The sequence below is a fragment of the Artibeus jamaicensis genome, unplaced genomic scaffold, assembly GCF_021234435.1.
Source record: "Artibeus jamaicensis isolate MK-2021 breed Jamaican fruit bat unplaced genomic scaffold, CSHL_Jam_final contig_233, whole genome shotgun sequence".
Classification (NCBI taxonomy): Eukaryota; Metazoa; Chordata; class Mammalia; order Chiroptera; family Phyllostomidae; genus Artibeus; species Artibeus jamaicensis.
The window spans coordinates 65,810,003-65,826,758 of record NW_026521486.1 but is presented as its reverse complement, the minus strand read 5'-3'; the positions used below and the strand labels follow the sequence as shown (position 1 = coordinate 65,826,758).

General features: G+C 33.5%; 1 protein-coding gene and 1 non-coding gene across 4 annotated transcripts in view; both read right to left on the bottom strand.

The window, feature by feature from the left end:
* The window catches only part of CNOT2 (CCR4-NOT transcription complex subunit 2), a 113,167-nt gene that overhangs the window by 16,135 nt on the left and 80,276 nt on the right, over positions 1 to 16,756 (bottom strand). For 2 of the 3 annotated variants that reach the window (XM_037132148.2, XM_037132147.2), the window contains exons 5-9: positions 8,518 to 8,665; positions 7,597 to 7,779; positions 5,235 to 5,314; positions 2,491 to 2,616; positions 636 to 760 (exon numbers count right to left, since the gene is read on the bottom strand). In XM_037132148.2, coding sequence (XP_036988043.1) covers positions 636 to 760; positions 2,491 to 2,616; positions 5,235 to 5,314; positions 7,597 to 7,779; positions 8,518 to 8,665 — 662 coding nt within the window. The remainder of the gene's footprint in view (positions 1 to 635; positions 761 to 2,490; positions 2,617 to 5,234; positions 5,315 to 7,596; positions 7,780 to 8,517; positions 8,666 to 16,756) is intronic. The other variant, XM_037132149.2, reaches the window with a different exon arrangement.
* LOC119039432 (U6 spliceosomal RNA) lies at positions 12,163 to 12,269 on the bottom strand. Its single transcript, XR_005080609.2, has one exon. It is a non-coding gene; the product is annotated as a U6 spliceosomal RNA (small nuclear RNA).

The window sequence follows — 16,756 nt, the reverse complement described above, 5'->3', positions numbered from 1 at the left end:
GTTTTCAGATACACTTGAAATTGTAACTCTTCAATACTTTCATTTAGAAGTGAAACTAAATACCTAAAATATAACCATGAAAATTTCCAAGATAAGTTAGAACATACACACTTTTAAAACTGGTATTTATTTAAATTCTTACCCAATATTCTTCATCAATTATTTTAACAATATAAAAACTCCCATCACAAAAAAAGCTATTTTCAGTGAAATGTGGAAGAAATAAATGTATTTGTTAAGTCAGAAAGAAGAAGCTGAGTTGGCTGAATCAACACAGGAATAAAAATGTGTATAAAGATTCTTCAAGGAGAAAACTTACTCAAGAAAAACACAGCTCCTTAGGAGGCTATAATATCAAACTTCATGGGATCCAGCTGACAGGGACTACAATAAAAGTCTAAATTAACTCTGAGAAGTTCAACAGAAATTTGCAAACCTATATGAAATAGGAAAAAAATAGGCTATCTTCTAAGTTATAAAGGTTTCCACATTCTTCAGAAGTTACGTAGATTACAAATATTCAAGAAAAACAATTTTGTAATATTATTTACTAAATCCTTAACACATTCTATAATATAAGAGAAATCTGAAAGGGAAACTACATCACTCACATTCATAATACTCAGTTTACTTACAGATTTACTGTCATCATTACTTGATGTTGGATCTTTATAGCTGGAACCAGGTAAGGCTGGAAAATCTTCATTGTGTATTGAGAAGTCCTGGGATTGCTCATTTGCTGGTTTTGTTACCATTCCAACTATGTAATGAAAATAATCCAGAGAATTGCAATTGATATTTATATTTTGCTAAAAATTATAAAAAGTTAACTTGCCTCATCATGATATACTAAAAGAATTTTTATTTTCCCCTGAAAGCATACTTCAAAACATTAGTATTCAGAAACTAAATTTTTATATACTGACTAATAACTCAATATATAAAATAAAGGGAAATAAGTGGCAATCCTGTAATTGTAATCTAATGTCTTATACAGATGCTTAAAACATAATTTGATATTAGTAATAATTATTAACATTTTTCGTTAAAAAAACTTGCTTTATTTAAATACTTGACTAGCTATTATAAATACCAGTTAACTGCTAAATACAAATGAACAAAATAACATTTAAAAGAACATGTCAGTATTCTACCTGAAAGTGACTTACAGAGTGAGCAAATTGCAATCAATTATTAAACAACTCCGTATTAGTTCAGATTTTCTTGGACTCCATGTAATAGATGCAAAACATGCAAGAACTGGGAAGTAATCCTCCCACTATACTTGGCATTAGTCAGGCCCTTATTGGAGAACAATATCCAGTTTGGGACTCCACAATTCAAGGACAATATGGAGAAACTAGAGATGGTCCAAGGAGAGCAACGGGAATGATTAAAGGGATGAAAAAATGGACCTATGAGGAAAGGTTAAACACATTAGAGTCTGAACTGAGAATCAAGTAGCTAGGTACTTAACTTTCAGGGCAGATCATTTTTTGTTATTTTTGGAAGAGTGATTCGGAAACTTTAGAATATGAACAATAAAATTTTCTCTTCATATATTGTTATTTGTACTCATTCTAGAAGGCATGGAAATCATTCTAGGTTGAAAATGAAAAAAAGTCATAACAGTGATGAACTGATTCAACTGTTCATTGATTCAAGTTCACTGTTATCTGCTGCTGGTCTCTATCAGGTTCTCCCAAAAGGAAAACAAGGTGTAAAAGATAAAAAGACTATGGCTACACTGCAATCACACAATTTTCATGTCTAAATTGTTACTGTACACATTTCAAGCCCTCTCTTCTTGTCATTTAACCTCTATTAGTCAAAGTTCTTACTAGATACAGTAAAACGGGGTACTTTACTGGTGACTGAGAGTCTACATACACTACACATGACCCATGAGCAGTAGTTCTCAACATGAGGCAATTTTTTCTCCCACAAACGTATCAATTATGGAGACATCTGTGGTTGTCACAATGGGGAAAGATAAGAGGTAGAGGTTGCTACTGGCATGAAGTAGGCAGAGGGCAGGGATGTTGCTAACTATTCTATAATGCATAGGACAGCCCCTCATTTACAAAGAATTATCTGACCCAAATGTCAATAGTGTAGAGGTTAAGAAACTCAGGAAAAATCTTTACTGTATGGTCAGTGATTAATCACTAGGAATGTTTTCCTTTAAAAAACATGTGATGAATTAATGAGAAGCAGATCATAAAATAATTATTAAGGTATATTAAGGCAGAACTACCAGAAGAAAATAACTTCTGAATACTGATGAGGACTTCCTTTTGGGGTTTCTGTACAAACTAAGTTTTCCTATTTAACTTTGCTATTATGGTGTTCTGGGAGAAAAAGCACTTTGGATATATCAACTCTTGACAAATTACAATACTCTGACTAGGAAATGTACATGCACATGTATATGTGTAATGTGTATGCAATGGAAAGTTTCCATTGGCCATCATTAAAAAGCTTAGTTACCATAAGGAGCTCTTCCAGCCAAAGGGTTTATTAATGGAGTTGGGTTACCACTTCCTTCCCTTCTGTTTCGGTCTGCTAATGCTGGAAAATCTGAAAGGTCCAATCCTGTCACATTTTCGCTCCCATCTAAATAATAAGAGGGAAAACTAGTTACTGATTCAACAAATATGTTAAAGAGATTATTAAAGACTAATCATAATATAATTTGAGATGACAGTGGCTTCTTCCTAAATAATGCACAGCATGGTACTAGGTATATGCAGGTGCACAATAAATACTTGTGTACTGATTTCACATAAAAGAATTTCATGAACAATTTAGCAAAGCCAAATATAACTGACACAGTAAAAATTCCAATCTTAGAGACTGAAGGTAGAGAGAAGGAGTATGGTGGTACATTATTTTCCCTGTGAAAGATGGTACTCTAAACTTAGAGCTTGTTAGCTAGCAAGAGAAAGAGTGTTGTGATATAATTCCTCTTTTCATTACATTCAAAAGCAGAGCTTACACCTGAAATGCTTGGAGCCTCATAGGTGTGAAAATGACAGTGCCTCCTGCAAATGATCAGAACTGTATCTGAGGCACAGGCAGTGGAATCAGAAGCCCTAAGGACTTCTCTCCTGTGGTCTATTGGTCCCATACACAACTGTGTATGCACATGTGTGTGCATGGACATTTTACAGTTGGGGTATAAGCAGGGTAGCGTAAGTAGGGTGTAAGTAGGGTTCCCATGTCTATCTGCTGAATGCCTAAGAAACACGGGAATATGATATAAAGACCAAGAGTTTACATTACCTATTACACAGTAGGCGCTCAATAAATATATATTAATAGAATAAAATTTACTTTTGTTCATTTTAAATTAAAAAAAAATCACTGCTTCCTTTTACAAATTAAAATTTAACCCAACATTTACTCTTTGCCTATTTTAATCATCCTTTTAATTTCTTAACTTTTATTATTCTATAATTCTTATAATCCTGTATTCCTAATTTTTAAAGAATTTTATTTTCTACCTTAGTTTTTAGCCTGCACTACAGCTTTTTAAAGCCTTTCATATAATTTTCATGATCATTTTCACTTTATTTTGTCTTTTTTCCAGTTAATTTCAATTTTTCTCTTTTTTTCATAATTAGGACTCTCAGGAAAAAAATAACCCCTATTATCTCCAGATTACTTTGTTGATAGAAAAACAATTTTTTCTCCAAGGTTCATAATTAGAAGATTCTCAGGGAAAATCCTATTTATCTCAAGACTGCTTTGTTGATAGAAAAACAATACACTCTATTAACATTCCAAGATAGAATTTAAAGTTATGAAAGATAAAGTCATTCATGCCCATCGGTTTTTTAAAAATTAGTTTATGAATTTTAAATTTTAGTAAGATAATAAAAACTAACAAGTTACAGTTTCAATCTACACAGTAATCTACAAAATCCGTATGTATTAACTTTTAAAACACATCTTCAGGTTCTCAGAGATGAAATTTAAATTGCTATGTGTTATTTGAGGATAGTTTTTACTAAGAAAAAGACAGTTAATAAACCCCCAAATTTGTATTTTTAGGGAAAAACTTAGAAACAATTTTTCTATTGTGACATAAACTTAGTTAAAACTGAAATTTAAAAATTATTCTAAAATTTATGTAAGTGTGTAAAACCATAATTCAGAATATAAGTTGGTATTGTCAGTTACTTTATTGGCCATTAAAAAAGTCACCTTAAACTATGAAATGCAGCCTGATTCCAGAGATATCAAAATATGAAAAAATGTACATTTTAGAAACAATGGGATATGGTACTTTATATTATTTTTACACCTTGAACACAAAACTCTAACTTTCAAATGCTAAAACTTGCAATTTTAACATCTCATTTGATCAATCCATGTTGCTAAACAGACAATAACTTTAAAAAATTAAAAGCCCCGAGTCACAAATGACATTTCATTGCTAAATCATCTCTCATGCTTCCACATAGGCTCCATTTCACTGATCATTCTTTCACCTTTTACTTCCTTTACATACATTTCTCTCTCAACAATTGTATTCACTTGTGCTCCTGTGACTGTAACAACATCCTTTATTTCCTTTCATAGGAGGCAAGGGTGGAAGAGGGCAAACCTGAAGCAGAAGAGCAACAAAGCCTCCTGTCTGGGCTAAAGCAGTTAATAAAGAGAAATAAACCAACAGACTACAGGAATTCTTTGCTGTCAAAATCAGAATTGGTTTTCCATGTAATTAATTTTTTAAATTTTACATATAAAACTGGATTAAAATTCATAAAAGTTAAGTGCCAAAATTAGTATTAACTATTAAGAAAAAACTGTAAGTGCTCCATGTAATTTTAAAGATTTCTACAATCTGGATCTCTCTAGCCAGAATACCAAACCACCCCATCTAGTTTAGGCTGTGGCGACAGCACTGAGGATAAGACAAGCTCGTGAAGCAGAAAGATTCTGGGGCATAAACAAAGACCAAGTTAATGTTTAGGCTCCTCCAGGTATTAAGGAAATAATATTGATGTTATAACATTATGCTATTACCATGCCAAGTGAAAAATATATGTAAATATCTCTTAACTATTCATTGAATTAAATCCTATTCCTGTCAAATTCTCACTAAATTCCACCAAACTAACACATAAAAAAAATCCTGTAATATCTTAAGACCAGTATGTTGAATTGCTTTATATTTCAAAGATCTACCATATTTTTATAGGGTACTAGCTCCAGAATAAGCTTACCTGTTCCATTAAAAATGTTACTTGATAAGGAGTTATTCATTCCAAATGCCTGATTCCTGTTCATTCCAAATCCAGACATACTGGGCACATAGAAAATAATTTTAGATATACAGTAAGAACACTAACTTTCAGATGAAGATAAACAAAAGTGTATACTTTTGATCTCCTCATATAAAACAACAATATGTTTTAAAACAAGTATTAATTTTGTTTTTCTGAGTTTATGTCTTTATTTTATTTAAAAATTTCACTAAGTCCTTCCATGAACAGAGAACCAAACATTTTATACAGGTAAATTAAAATACAAAAAACAAAGAATTTACATCTAAGCCTTGAGGAAAACAGAGGTTAAGGGTACTATTTAGTCTTCTTAGAAAGCCAACTTACTGGATATACTGGCAAAACTAACTTCAAAACTATGCAGTTTAGTGTAAGACCACTGTTCCTGAATACTTGTGTTTCTTTCATGACTGGTAAAGTACACTATTGTTACTGTCCATAAAAGATCTTTTTTATCATATAGTCTGTTTTCCACTTAGAACAGATACTTCTCATGAACTGAGTCCATGTCATTTTCAACTATGTATCCTCTGCCCTTAGTGTTCAGGAGGATATAATAGGCACTCAATAAATGTTTAGTTGACCTGAGTTAAATGGTGCTTTTTCTTTAACTGAATCCAGTGTTCTAAAACATATCCTTCTTATCTAAATGTGTTTACCTTTCAGTTACTTAAAAAAAAAAAAAAAACTTTGTTGTGTCCTCAATGTACAATTGGTTTCTTGGTGAACAGTTACAAATGCCTCCTATTTTTGCATATGCCTAATAAACATGAGGGAAAAAAATAAGACTGAACTTAAAGCAAGGCCAGAAGTAATTAAGAATTTCAAAAGAATTAATGTCAATTTTACAATGAAAGTATAAATTTTTGTCATCAAATAGTCTGATAAAAGTGTATCAGCATTCTGAGCAGGATTAAAATATTTGAAGATTTGGGTTTTCTTCTTCCTGTATCTATAAAATTGTGACCAAACAATATTTTCAGAAAACATACAACTGTGCAATGACACTTTAGAGATGAATAGAAAAGCCAATAGACATTTTTGTTTAATAGCATGTTGAAACTGCTGATGATATAGGAATCCTCAAATACTAAGTAAGCACTAAGAGATGAAAACATGCTATAATAAACACAATTTATCAGTAGCAATAAGCAGGGTTTTACAGAACCAAGTTTCGATGACAATTTACAAAGTATTTAAAAAATTTAAATGTGAAAAAATATGGCAAGAATTTAAATACACATTCCATGAACAATACTACAAGAATGTAGAAAGATGTGATGTGACAGAGCCCAGGAAGTATTATATGATTAGGAAGCTATCAAGGAGGCCATCAAGCTATATATGAGAATTTTGATAGTCCTTTACAAATAATAACTTTTAAAAATTAGAAGAGCAGTAAAATTATAAAAGAAATGCTCTTAAGTAAGAATAAAAGAATTTAAGCTTATGAGATGAAGATTAAACAGAAAATGCGCTAATAACATAGTTAAATTCAGATTTTACAAGTACCAGATAAAAGTAACGTAACTGGATATAATGATAACAACTACAACTAGGCCCTCTTTTCCCCTGAAATTCCCCATTTTTGAAAAGTAGCAAACTTAAATGCTACTTTTGCAAGAAAAAAAGCTTTATATTACAGATATAACTCTCATATAAATTATCTAAACAGCTAAAAAATATCAATATAATGGATAAATGGTCTTCACATTGTTATTATTATCGTGTAATAGTACATGCAATGGATAGTGCAAAGAAGATATGAATAGGTACAAGCTCACCTTTTTGTTTTAAATCTCAGGACACAACAATTTTTAAATACTTAGAATTAGTCTTAAAAAGCCTTTGGTCACTAAGTCTCCAAAGTAAGTACAAAACTGAATTTTGTTAAAAAGGTACTTAACCAAAGCATAAATGAAATAAGGCAGTAATAGTCAAACATGTCCTATTCATAAGTCTGGAATTCTTAGTGCACAGGTGACCAGCCTCATTTAATAAGAGAAAAAACATACCAACAAAAATTTGCCTGGTGGCAACCTAAGAACAATCTTCTCATAGCAACAACAAAAGGCTTAATGTGCTTTCTAAAATCAAACTGGTTTTCAAAAGAATGGGTCTTTAGTTTGGGGAGATCAAAGTTGTGAAGTGTTTAGAGAAAGAGAATCTCTGGTCATAAATATATGATGAAACACACTTATGAGACAGAAGCCACAACTCAAGAACAGAACGTTAAATATGAAAAGGCAAATTTGAAAATACGGAGAAAGACAATTATACACAGTATCAATAAACATCTTACCTGTTCACAGTAAAAGGCTGTCGAGAAGGCTGCTGCTTTGGCATACATATTATGCTTGGCGAGCTTCTGTTGGGGCTACCTAACCCTGAACTGCTCATGCTATTTGTCCTGCTAGGAATTCCAATGCCCTGACCAACCTGGGAGTGGTTCATCATATTCCTAGGATTCATAGGCAAAATACCCCTGAAAAAGAAGTCCATTATGCTAAATAAGCTCTCTACAATTACCATTAAAAGTCTGTAAAAAAATCAATTGACCTAATCCTAGAACTTCAAGTACAGCTTCAAATTGCATTGGTGATTTTTATTAATTTAATTCTTTTGTCCAGTCATTCTAGCTCTTAAAAATAAAAGCCAAAGTAAAACCAACAAGAAAGAGCAAATTATAATGGAACTAATATATGGCGATATCTAAGATGAAAGAAGTACTACTGTGGCTATGACATAAAACAATACAGATGTATTTCACACATATACTAAAATAATTTCATTCCAAATGTATGTCATTCTACATTCTTCATACTAATGAGTCATTTTGGTAATCTACTTTTATTTTATTCTCACTAGAGCAATGGATGTGTGGCAAGGGAGCAATGATCAGAATTATCTGAGGATTGATTCTAAATTCCACATCCTCCTTTGAAGAAGAGAGATGGCTTGTGAATAAGCCCCAACTGCCCCCACCCCACCTTCCTGCAGGTTAACCTTCGATACCAACCAATTGACAACCAGTATGCTAGGTGTAGAATAAAACATCTTACACTAGACTTAAAAATTTGCAATGAAATAAAATGAGCACAGGGTATCAACTTTTCCTCAGTGAAAGGCTCTGAACCATTCAGTTACCTTATGAAAAAGCTAAAAAGCCTGCTTACTCTACAAAGATACATTTTAAGAAATATTCTGGTCCATCAATAAATACCTGCTTGGAGAAGGAGGCGTGTGAAGTGACATTGTTGGTACCCCTGTTGTTGGCGTGACGTGGCTCGGTAACTGAGTGCCTTGTGATAAGCTGCGATTTAACTGAGGGGTATTGTTGCTCATCCCCCTCATTGGAAGGCCTAGTGCACCTATTAAAAAAATTCAGAAGAAGGAAATTCACTGCCATCAGGAATGAAATTGTTACCCATCTTCTGGAGTTGGTAATGTAAAACATTTAAAAATTACCTAACATGTTATATGCTAATTTTAAATGGGTATATTCGATTCATTCCAAATGGATTCTGATTTGAACAAAAATAATGTTCTAATCTGAAATTTAGTATTATAAATGGAGATTGCTTTCATACTGCTATCTTTTCATATTCCTATTTTACAATAAACTATGTCAATGACTAACAAATTAGGTGACTTATGTTCAATAAAACAATTTATACAAATATGCCTAAGAAATTTGCAATCATGTGTTTTTGTTTTAAATCTTAACTGAAGTATAGGCATTTAACCCCACTTTGCTGAAGTTTAACTTTTTATATGATCCTGTTAAAATGCATTTAAGAAAAAATCTCTTTACCACTATTTATACATACATATTGATACATCTCAACATTACAGTTTTTACAAGCACAACATACAATGTAACTAAAAACTCAACCTGATATAGCTATGAGATAAAAATTTTAAATATTAAAAAAAATTCAAAGTATAATCACCTTCTATTATTCCTTGGGCCAGATGAAAGGATAAATGTGTTTAGATAGGTGTATTTTTAAAGACTACTACTGAGGGTTTACTATTCAGTTATAAAAACATTTAAAAAAATTAACCAATTGGGATAAACTTATTTTTAAAATGTATGACATATTTCCTACCTTTTATTAATATAAAATATAAATAATTATTGTCTTAATGATTCAGATTAATTACCATGGATATCTTATGAGCCAGACGTCTATTTCCCCTCTTTTATACCTTAAAGTAGGACTGTTCGGATGTAACTTATGTTGTCATTGTATCTTTCTATGAATGAATGCCTCCTTGCCTCCATCCTCCTGTCCCACACTTTTTGATGTTTTCTGTTTACTATGAATGGCACATCAGTCAACCATGCTTATTCTAAACTGCAAGTTAAATCAAAGTGTTAAGATGGAGTTAGAGCCAATGAGTGCGCAGATAACTTTAGTGCTAGGAATTTCAAGTGACTTTCCCCTTCCCTGCTTTTGGTCTAATTTCACATCAAAAAATCACAACAACCTGCATATTTGGAAACTGTGACCTTCAAAAAAAAAATGGGAATATACATATATGCGTGCATATATTTATATAATGTATATATAATGTTCTGAATGTTTCCGTCAGGTATCTTTGCAAATTTTACCTTCATACATAACTATGTACCACTTTCTAATGTAACAATACCAGTGGATTACAAAGATTTCAGTGGAACCTGCTGGCCTCAGTACTCAGCTAGCAGCCTAACTTTGCTTCTCAACTGAGTAAAGCCAATGTACTCAATATAGCTACCATAGTTTGTGTGTATGTACTCTTTTCACTCTTGTTCCATGAAGACCCAACTTTGGTTCTGCATTTCTGTAAGTCACATGAAGAGAAGTGGCCTAGATCATATGTTGGTTTAGTCACTATGTATGTATGTCTGCTCACTACAAGTTTTGTGATCATGATTACATCACTGGCTGTAGCCACTTTCTCTGAATCTGGGACAAAATAAGAAAGAACAAGAGATTAAAAATTGATTTATATATCTTCAGAAGAAATCAGTCTTTCCATTCTTTCAAGCGCAGAGTTTTTCCCTATAACCACTAGATGTTCTGGGTAATGAACCACATCACTCACTCAAAAAAACATTTACTGAGTGCCTGTTATGTGTTAAGCAGAATGCTAGCTAGCTACTGGGGATATAGCAGTGAACAAGATAGAAAAAAAACCTTCTATCTTTGGGGAGCTTGTGTTGTCCTGAAGTCAGTCACAGCTGCAAATTTCACACAGGAATTTTTTCCTCACAGTGACCAACCACCAAGAAATATACAATTTTAGAGCCAGAAGGGACCTGTAAGATCACTTAGCCCAAAGTTTACATCTTATAGATGAGGAATATAAGCCTCAGAGAAGTAAACTTCTCTGAGGTAACAAAAAGAACCAAGACTAAAACTTACAGCCCTTTGAGAAGCCCAATATAACGTTAAATTAGCACCCTTTTGAGTGCCTAGTAATTTTAACACCTCTTACTATTATTTTTTTCCTCTTGCTTTCATTTTTTGAGCGTTTAGTTTTCTTCAAACTTTTTCAAAACCTTCACCTCCTGTTTACTTCCCTCCATTTTCTTTCTCTTCTCTATACCTGTTAAATTTTCTTTCCTCTAGTTTTACTTTACCTTTCCTTTTCACTCTTTACACCTTCTTCACTATAAATATGCACTTTCCAAATATCTAGTACCCTTAGGCTTCACAAATTATTCTATGTTGCATTATGAAAATTTGTAACTTCAGAAACATTTTAGATTGGAGATTATGTGAACATTAGCAAAAAAACTTTAGAGAAGGAAATAATGAGTAAGGTTATGCAGTCAATTAGGGATTAGCAAATGAGTTAATTTACAGTGCTGAGAGTGGAGAAAGACTATGAAATAAACTGAAAGATTAGCATTTACTTTTATTTTTCCTTCGACATAGTTAATTTAATAAAAACAGCTAATAACAATGTCTGACTTGCACTTCAAACTCGATAGGTACAAAAAATCAAGAGCAGAAAGGAGTGTATTGATTTCAAAGTGGATCATCAACCCTTGAATACTTGAGTAATGTTAATTTCAACTTAAAAGTCAAATTCCTTTAAAACATAAACAGTTAATGTCACTGAACAGGAATATACAAAGATTTACTTCCAGAAGACAAAATATACCAAGTCATTTAATACACTTGAGTCAAATTATAATTGGATATGGATGGTCAGGGGAGGGAAAATTCACTTTTACTATTTTAGTTAGAAAAATCCAAAAAAAAATCATCTCTAAAATAATTATGTCAAGAAGACATGTAAGCTGAAAAAAATGGCTCATAATTTTTTTGTATAATGTAACTACAGAGGATAAATATAAATATGTATACATGAGCTTCTATAATACTGGGGGGCAGTAGAATTAAACTTTACCAAGCACCTAATACCCATGTGTCAAGCACTATGCTACTTCAACTCCTTTCTTCCTTGTAACAATCCTATAAAGTAGTTAACCACTTTTCACAGGACAGGGATAAAAGCATGAAAAATAACAACAACAAAACTGTTAAAAAGCAGTTTGAAAAGTCCTAAAACTGTTTTGAATCAAATTTTTCTTTCATTTTGACAAATTGATAATAAACAGTAATACAGTATTAGGAAGCATATATGAACATATTCTAAATACAATGCTACTTATTTGGCAGACTGCTAGAAAAATCAAAGAATGAACTAAATAAATTTTTAAATACTTTTATTTATTTACTTATTTATTTAATTTAAACTATTTTATTGTTGTTCAATTACAGTTGTCCGAATTTTCTTCCCACCCCTCCCCCTCACCCCTTCCAAATCCACCTCTCTCCCTTGCCTCCACCCTCCCCCGCTAGGTTTTAAAAACAGAGAATGCTTCATAAATCTGCGTGTCATCTTTGCAAAGGGGCCGTGCTAATCTTCTCTGTATCATTCCGATTTTAGTATACGTGCTGCCAAAGTGAGCACTAAATGAATTCTTTATTAATCACTTTTCAGAACTCCAAAAGTATATGATCTCAGAAATATTTCCATGAATTATTTCTACTGCACAAACTGATTAAAAACACCTCTTAAATACTTATGGCAAGATAGGCCATGCTTTTATTCAAGATTTTGCTAAAGATAAACGATATAATAGAATACAAATTATAAGAAAAAATTCAATTACTGCAACCAAATCCTTGAATATTCATACTTTAAGTCTCCTGAAATCTGTCTTAAAGGAGGCAGGAAAATCCCTAATTGATGCAAGAGGGCCTCAGGGTCCTCCTTCCCATTCTCAAAGACAACTACTTCCCGTAGGAACTCACTTGTCCTACCCACACTAACAAAGGATGATAACAATCTTCTTCTTACCTCCAACCTGTCTTTCACTTAGCCAATTAAGCTTCCCTCTAATATTATTTCATTATGCAATTTTCTTCATTAAAATAAAAAGAGTTTAGAGACAGAAGAAATTCCAGTTATCATCATTCAACTAAGTTATAGCTGGAGATCATCCAAAAAAGTTATAGATAAAAAACTAACACCAAGCACTAAGTGACATGCCCAAGACCAAAAATAATGAAGAATAAAAATAATGATACAATTTCTTGACTCCTATTTCAATCTTTTTTCAACCAATCACTTTCTACTTCTTAAATATAGCAGTTGCTAACTTTTGCACAAACTGGGTAACTTCAATGTCTGGGTCCCATGCGCAGAAACTGTGACTGAGTCTGGGTCTGAGAAATTCAGACAGTGGGATTTTAAAAACTCTCCAGGAGTTTCTGAAGGTGCAGCCAGGGATGAGAACACCTCTTCTATAGTATTAAATACCATCACGGTTTAGTCTTGGAAATTCTGTCAAGTTCAAAAAGATTCTTCTAATCTTTATTTCATTCCCCCGCCCCAGCTTTAATGAGATATAACTGACCTAAGTCATATAACCTAAGTCTTCGAATCTTAGTTAATACACTCATCCCAATATATACATTCTTTACATACCACATGACACAATCTCCTTCCTTCTCAATCCCTTCCCCAGCTCTGCTCCTGAAACTTTTATCACATCCTTCTCCCCACCTAGAATATTTTCCCTTCTCTTATACTACAGAGACGCAAAAGAATATTTAAAAAATTAAAACTGCTATAATCGAGGTGTTTACATGCAGTATATATATATGATATGCTTAGATTTATACACGAAGGATCATGAACTCAGACTAATTCAAGGAAAGTAAAATGGATATGTAGATCAGAAAATGTTGGCTCATTTGGTTGTAGCACTGTCCTGAATATCGAAAGGTTGCAGGTTGGATTCCTGGTCAGAAGGCATAGGAGAGGAAACTGATCAATGTTTCTCTCTCTCCCACTCCCCCTTCTTTCCTTCCTCCGGAATCAACAAACATATCAAGTGAGAATTTAAAAAAAAGAAAATGTTTCCTGGAGGAGATAATACATAAGTTAAATAATGCAGGAGACCTAGCCAGGTATTTCGTGGTGGTGATGAGGTGTCAGATGGAAAAACAGGCTGCAACAGGTCAGTCTCAGAGAACAGCAGGATATATGAAAATGAGGATAAGTAACATGACTTCTGTGTCTCAAGATGTATGAGACAAGAACCAAGGATGGAACTAAATGGCTTCAACATCCTCTATAACTTATAACCAACTATAAGAAGTTGCTATGTTAGCACTAGCCAAGTCTTAGCATTCAGCTGATCTTTACAGCAGCCATCACTCTACCTGTGGAACAGATGTGTGAAACTCCTTTGTATACATACTTTGTAACCCTCCTCAAACTAAGTGTCCACATGGATTGATGTCACCCATTCACAAAGTAATACAGGTCTCAAACCTTAGAAATCATCTTCTTTGATACCTTTCTTTCACATTCCACACCACAACATCATATTAGATCTATCACCAAAATACTCCAAATCCAACCACTTCTCAACACCTCCACCACTCATCCACACCGTTCTATTTTTATTGCTTGAACTACTACAGCAATAGCCTTGTCTCCTCTCGTCACTTGTTCCTTCTCCTCTACTCAGTCCATTTTCTCAGTCCATAGCCAAGTCATCTTTTAAAACTGAAACTGATCCTAAAATCTTTCCTATCACACTTAGACTATTTTCAAATTCTTTACCAAATCTTTACAAGAGCCTATTATCTGTCGCCTGCTACTACATTAACCTTCTACTGACTTTGTTCATTATACTGGGCCTCTCACACTTCCTTTAACACATTAAGTTCATTTTTACATTCTCATGAGTAAGAACTTTTGCATTTACCATTGTCTGCACCTAAAAAGCTCCCTCTTAGATCTTTCCCAGGACTTCCCCTTTTCAGCATGCAGGTTTCCACTCAAATATTACCTCCGCAGAGACTGTCTCTTTGCCTGCTCTATATAAAATACTAATCCCACCCACTCGTACATTAACCTGACTTAATTTTTATTAGTACTTACTACCAGAATCATATTAGTTGTCTATATGCTTATTCTGTCTTTCTCCATTTAACTATAAAATCCATGCCAGCCCTGGCTGGTGTAGCTCAGTGGATTGAGCGCGGGCCTGCGAACCACACGATCGCGGTTCGAGTCCCAGTCAGGGCACATGCCTGGGTTGCAGGCTGGTTCCCTGCAGGCCAGTTCCCAGCAGGGGACACACAAAAGGCAACCATACATTGATGTTTCTCTCCCTCTCTCCTTCCCTTCCCCTCTAAAGATAAATAAAATCTTTAAAAAAATTGTTTAAAAAAAAAAAATCCATGCCAGCGGGAACTTTGTTATCTGCCACACCTTTTTTAAATCTCAGAATAATACTTCACTCGCAGTAGGCATTCAATAAATAGCACAGTAAATCCTATTGCAATGCCTTAGTCAGCAGCTTCTTGGAATCTGTGGATTTAACACATATAGTTTCTACTACATACAAATGGCCTTCTAGAATCATGACATTCAGTAAGTACTATGTAGCATACACATTTCAAATAAACTTAAGTAAACTGCTGTCCTCAATTCATGTTCACACAGTTACACTTACAACCTAGTATATTGCAGGGTCTACTGTTTACTATCTATATAACCTTGAGCAAGTACCTTATTCTCTCGGTGCTCTGTTGTGAAGATTAAATGAGTTAATTCTTTTAACATACTTAAAATAGTACCTGACACTCAGTAAATACTCGTAACTATTAGCTTGAGGATGGGGGCAGGAAAATGAAACAGGTATATGGCTAGGAAGTCAAGAGGTTGTCCCTAAAGGTAAAGATAAAATAAAGTCTAATAAAGTGACAGTCTTCATCAGAAAATAGTTGTTTTCTGAGAGAAAAGTATAGGCTAGAGCTGTGTTTTTGAACCTGGAAAGTAGCAAAGGTCTTGAAGTATGAAGACTGTACTTCTTAACTGAGACCAATGTGAGATAGGTTTCCTTAATAAACTAGAATACTCCCAAATACAGGGTCCGGCAGAAGTAATGTCTGCTTGAGTGTCATTGGGAGGGTAATAATATGGGTGTAGTAATTTATAGCTTTAATTTGAACATTTCACCTAAAATGTCATATGGTGTGCTTGAGGGTGATATTGTTACGTTATGGAATTACGTGCTTCTGATTTTGTAATAAAAAAGGGGCATTATTTGTGCGGACATATATATCTCATTCCATGGATGTTGTTCACACTACTAAAATAACCTTACCCACTGTTTCACAGAGAGCCAATGTCAAAAATGACCCCAACTGTAAATCCTTTCCTGATCATTCTCCAAGATATGATATTACTCCTGACTTTGGAATATCCACTGAATTTTGTACCTCTTCCTCTATTTTGTTTTAATGTAACGTGTACTTATCCTACTATATTATATGTAGGAACTGTATCTTCCTCACAATTCATCAAACATTTACTGAGTGTCTGCCATGTTGAGAACTAAGAATACAAAAGCAATGAAGACATACAATAAATAAATGCAGTAACACCACAACAGTATGTATACTACATGGAGATGGCATAAAAGAGAATGATCTCTTCTACCATGCATCTACAGTACCTAGTATGGTATAATATATATGATAGGCACACAGTAGGTACCTTATTAAACTCATTCCTACATCCTGTCTACGGCCATACCACCCCGAACGCGCCCGATCTCCTCTGATCATTGCTACATCCTATTTGAAGCTTTCCTGTATCATTGCAGCTTACTGTGATTTTCTCTCCAAGCTCTTGAATACAAGATTCTAAGTCTGTCCATAAATAATTAAAAAAAAAAAAAAAAAAAGGGGTATTGTGGGGGGGGGGGGTTTATAAAAAATAAAAAAAAACGTTTATGATTCAACATATCTTTTAACCTATGTATTAGCATTATAGGCTGTTATTTAATATTTTATATACAAATGTCTAGACTTCCCCAACTGTAATGTGTGCTTCTTGAGAGCATGAACTCTCACAGCATTCAGTGTTAATTC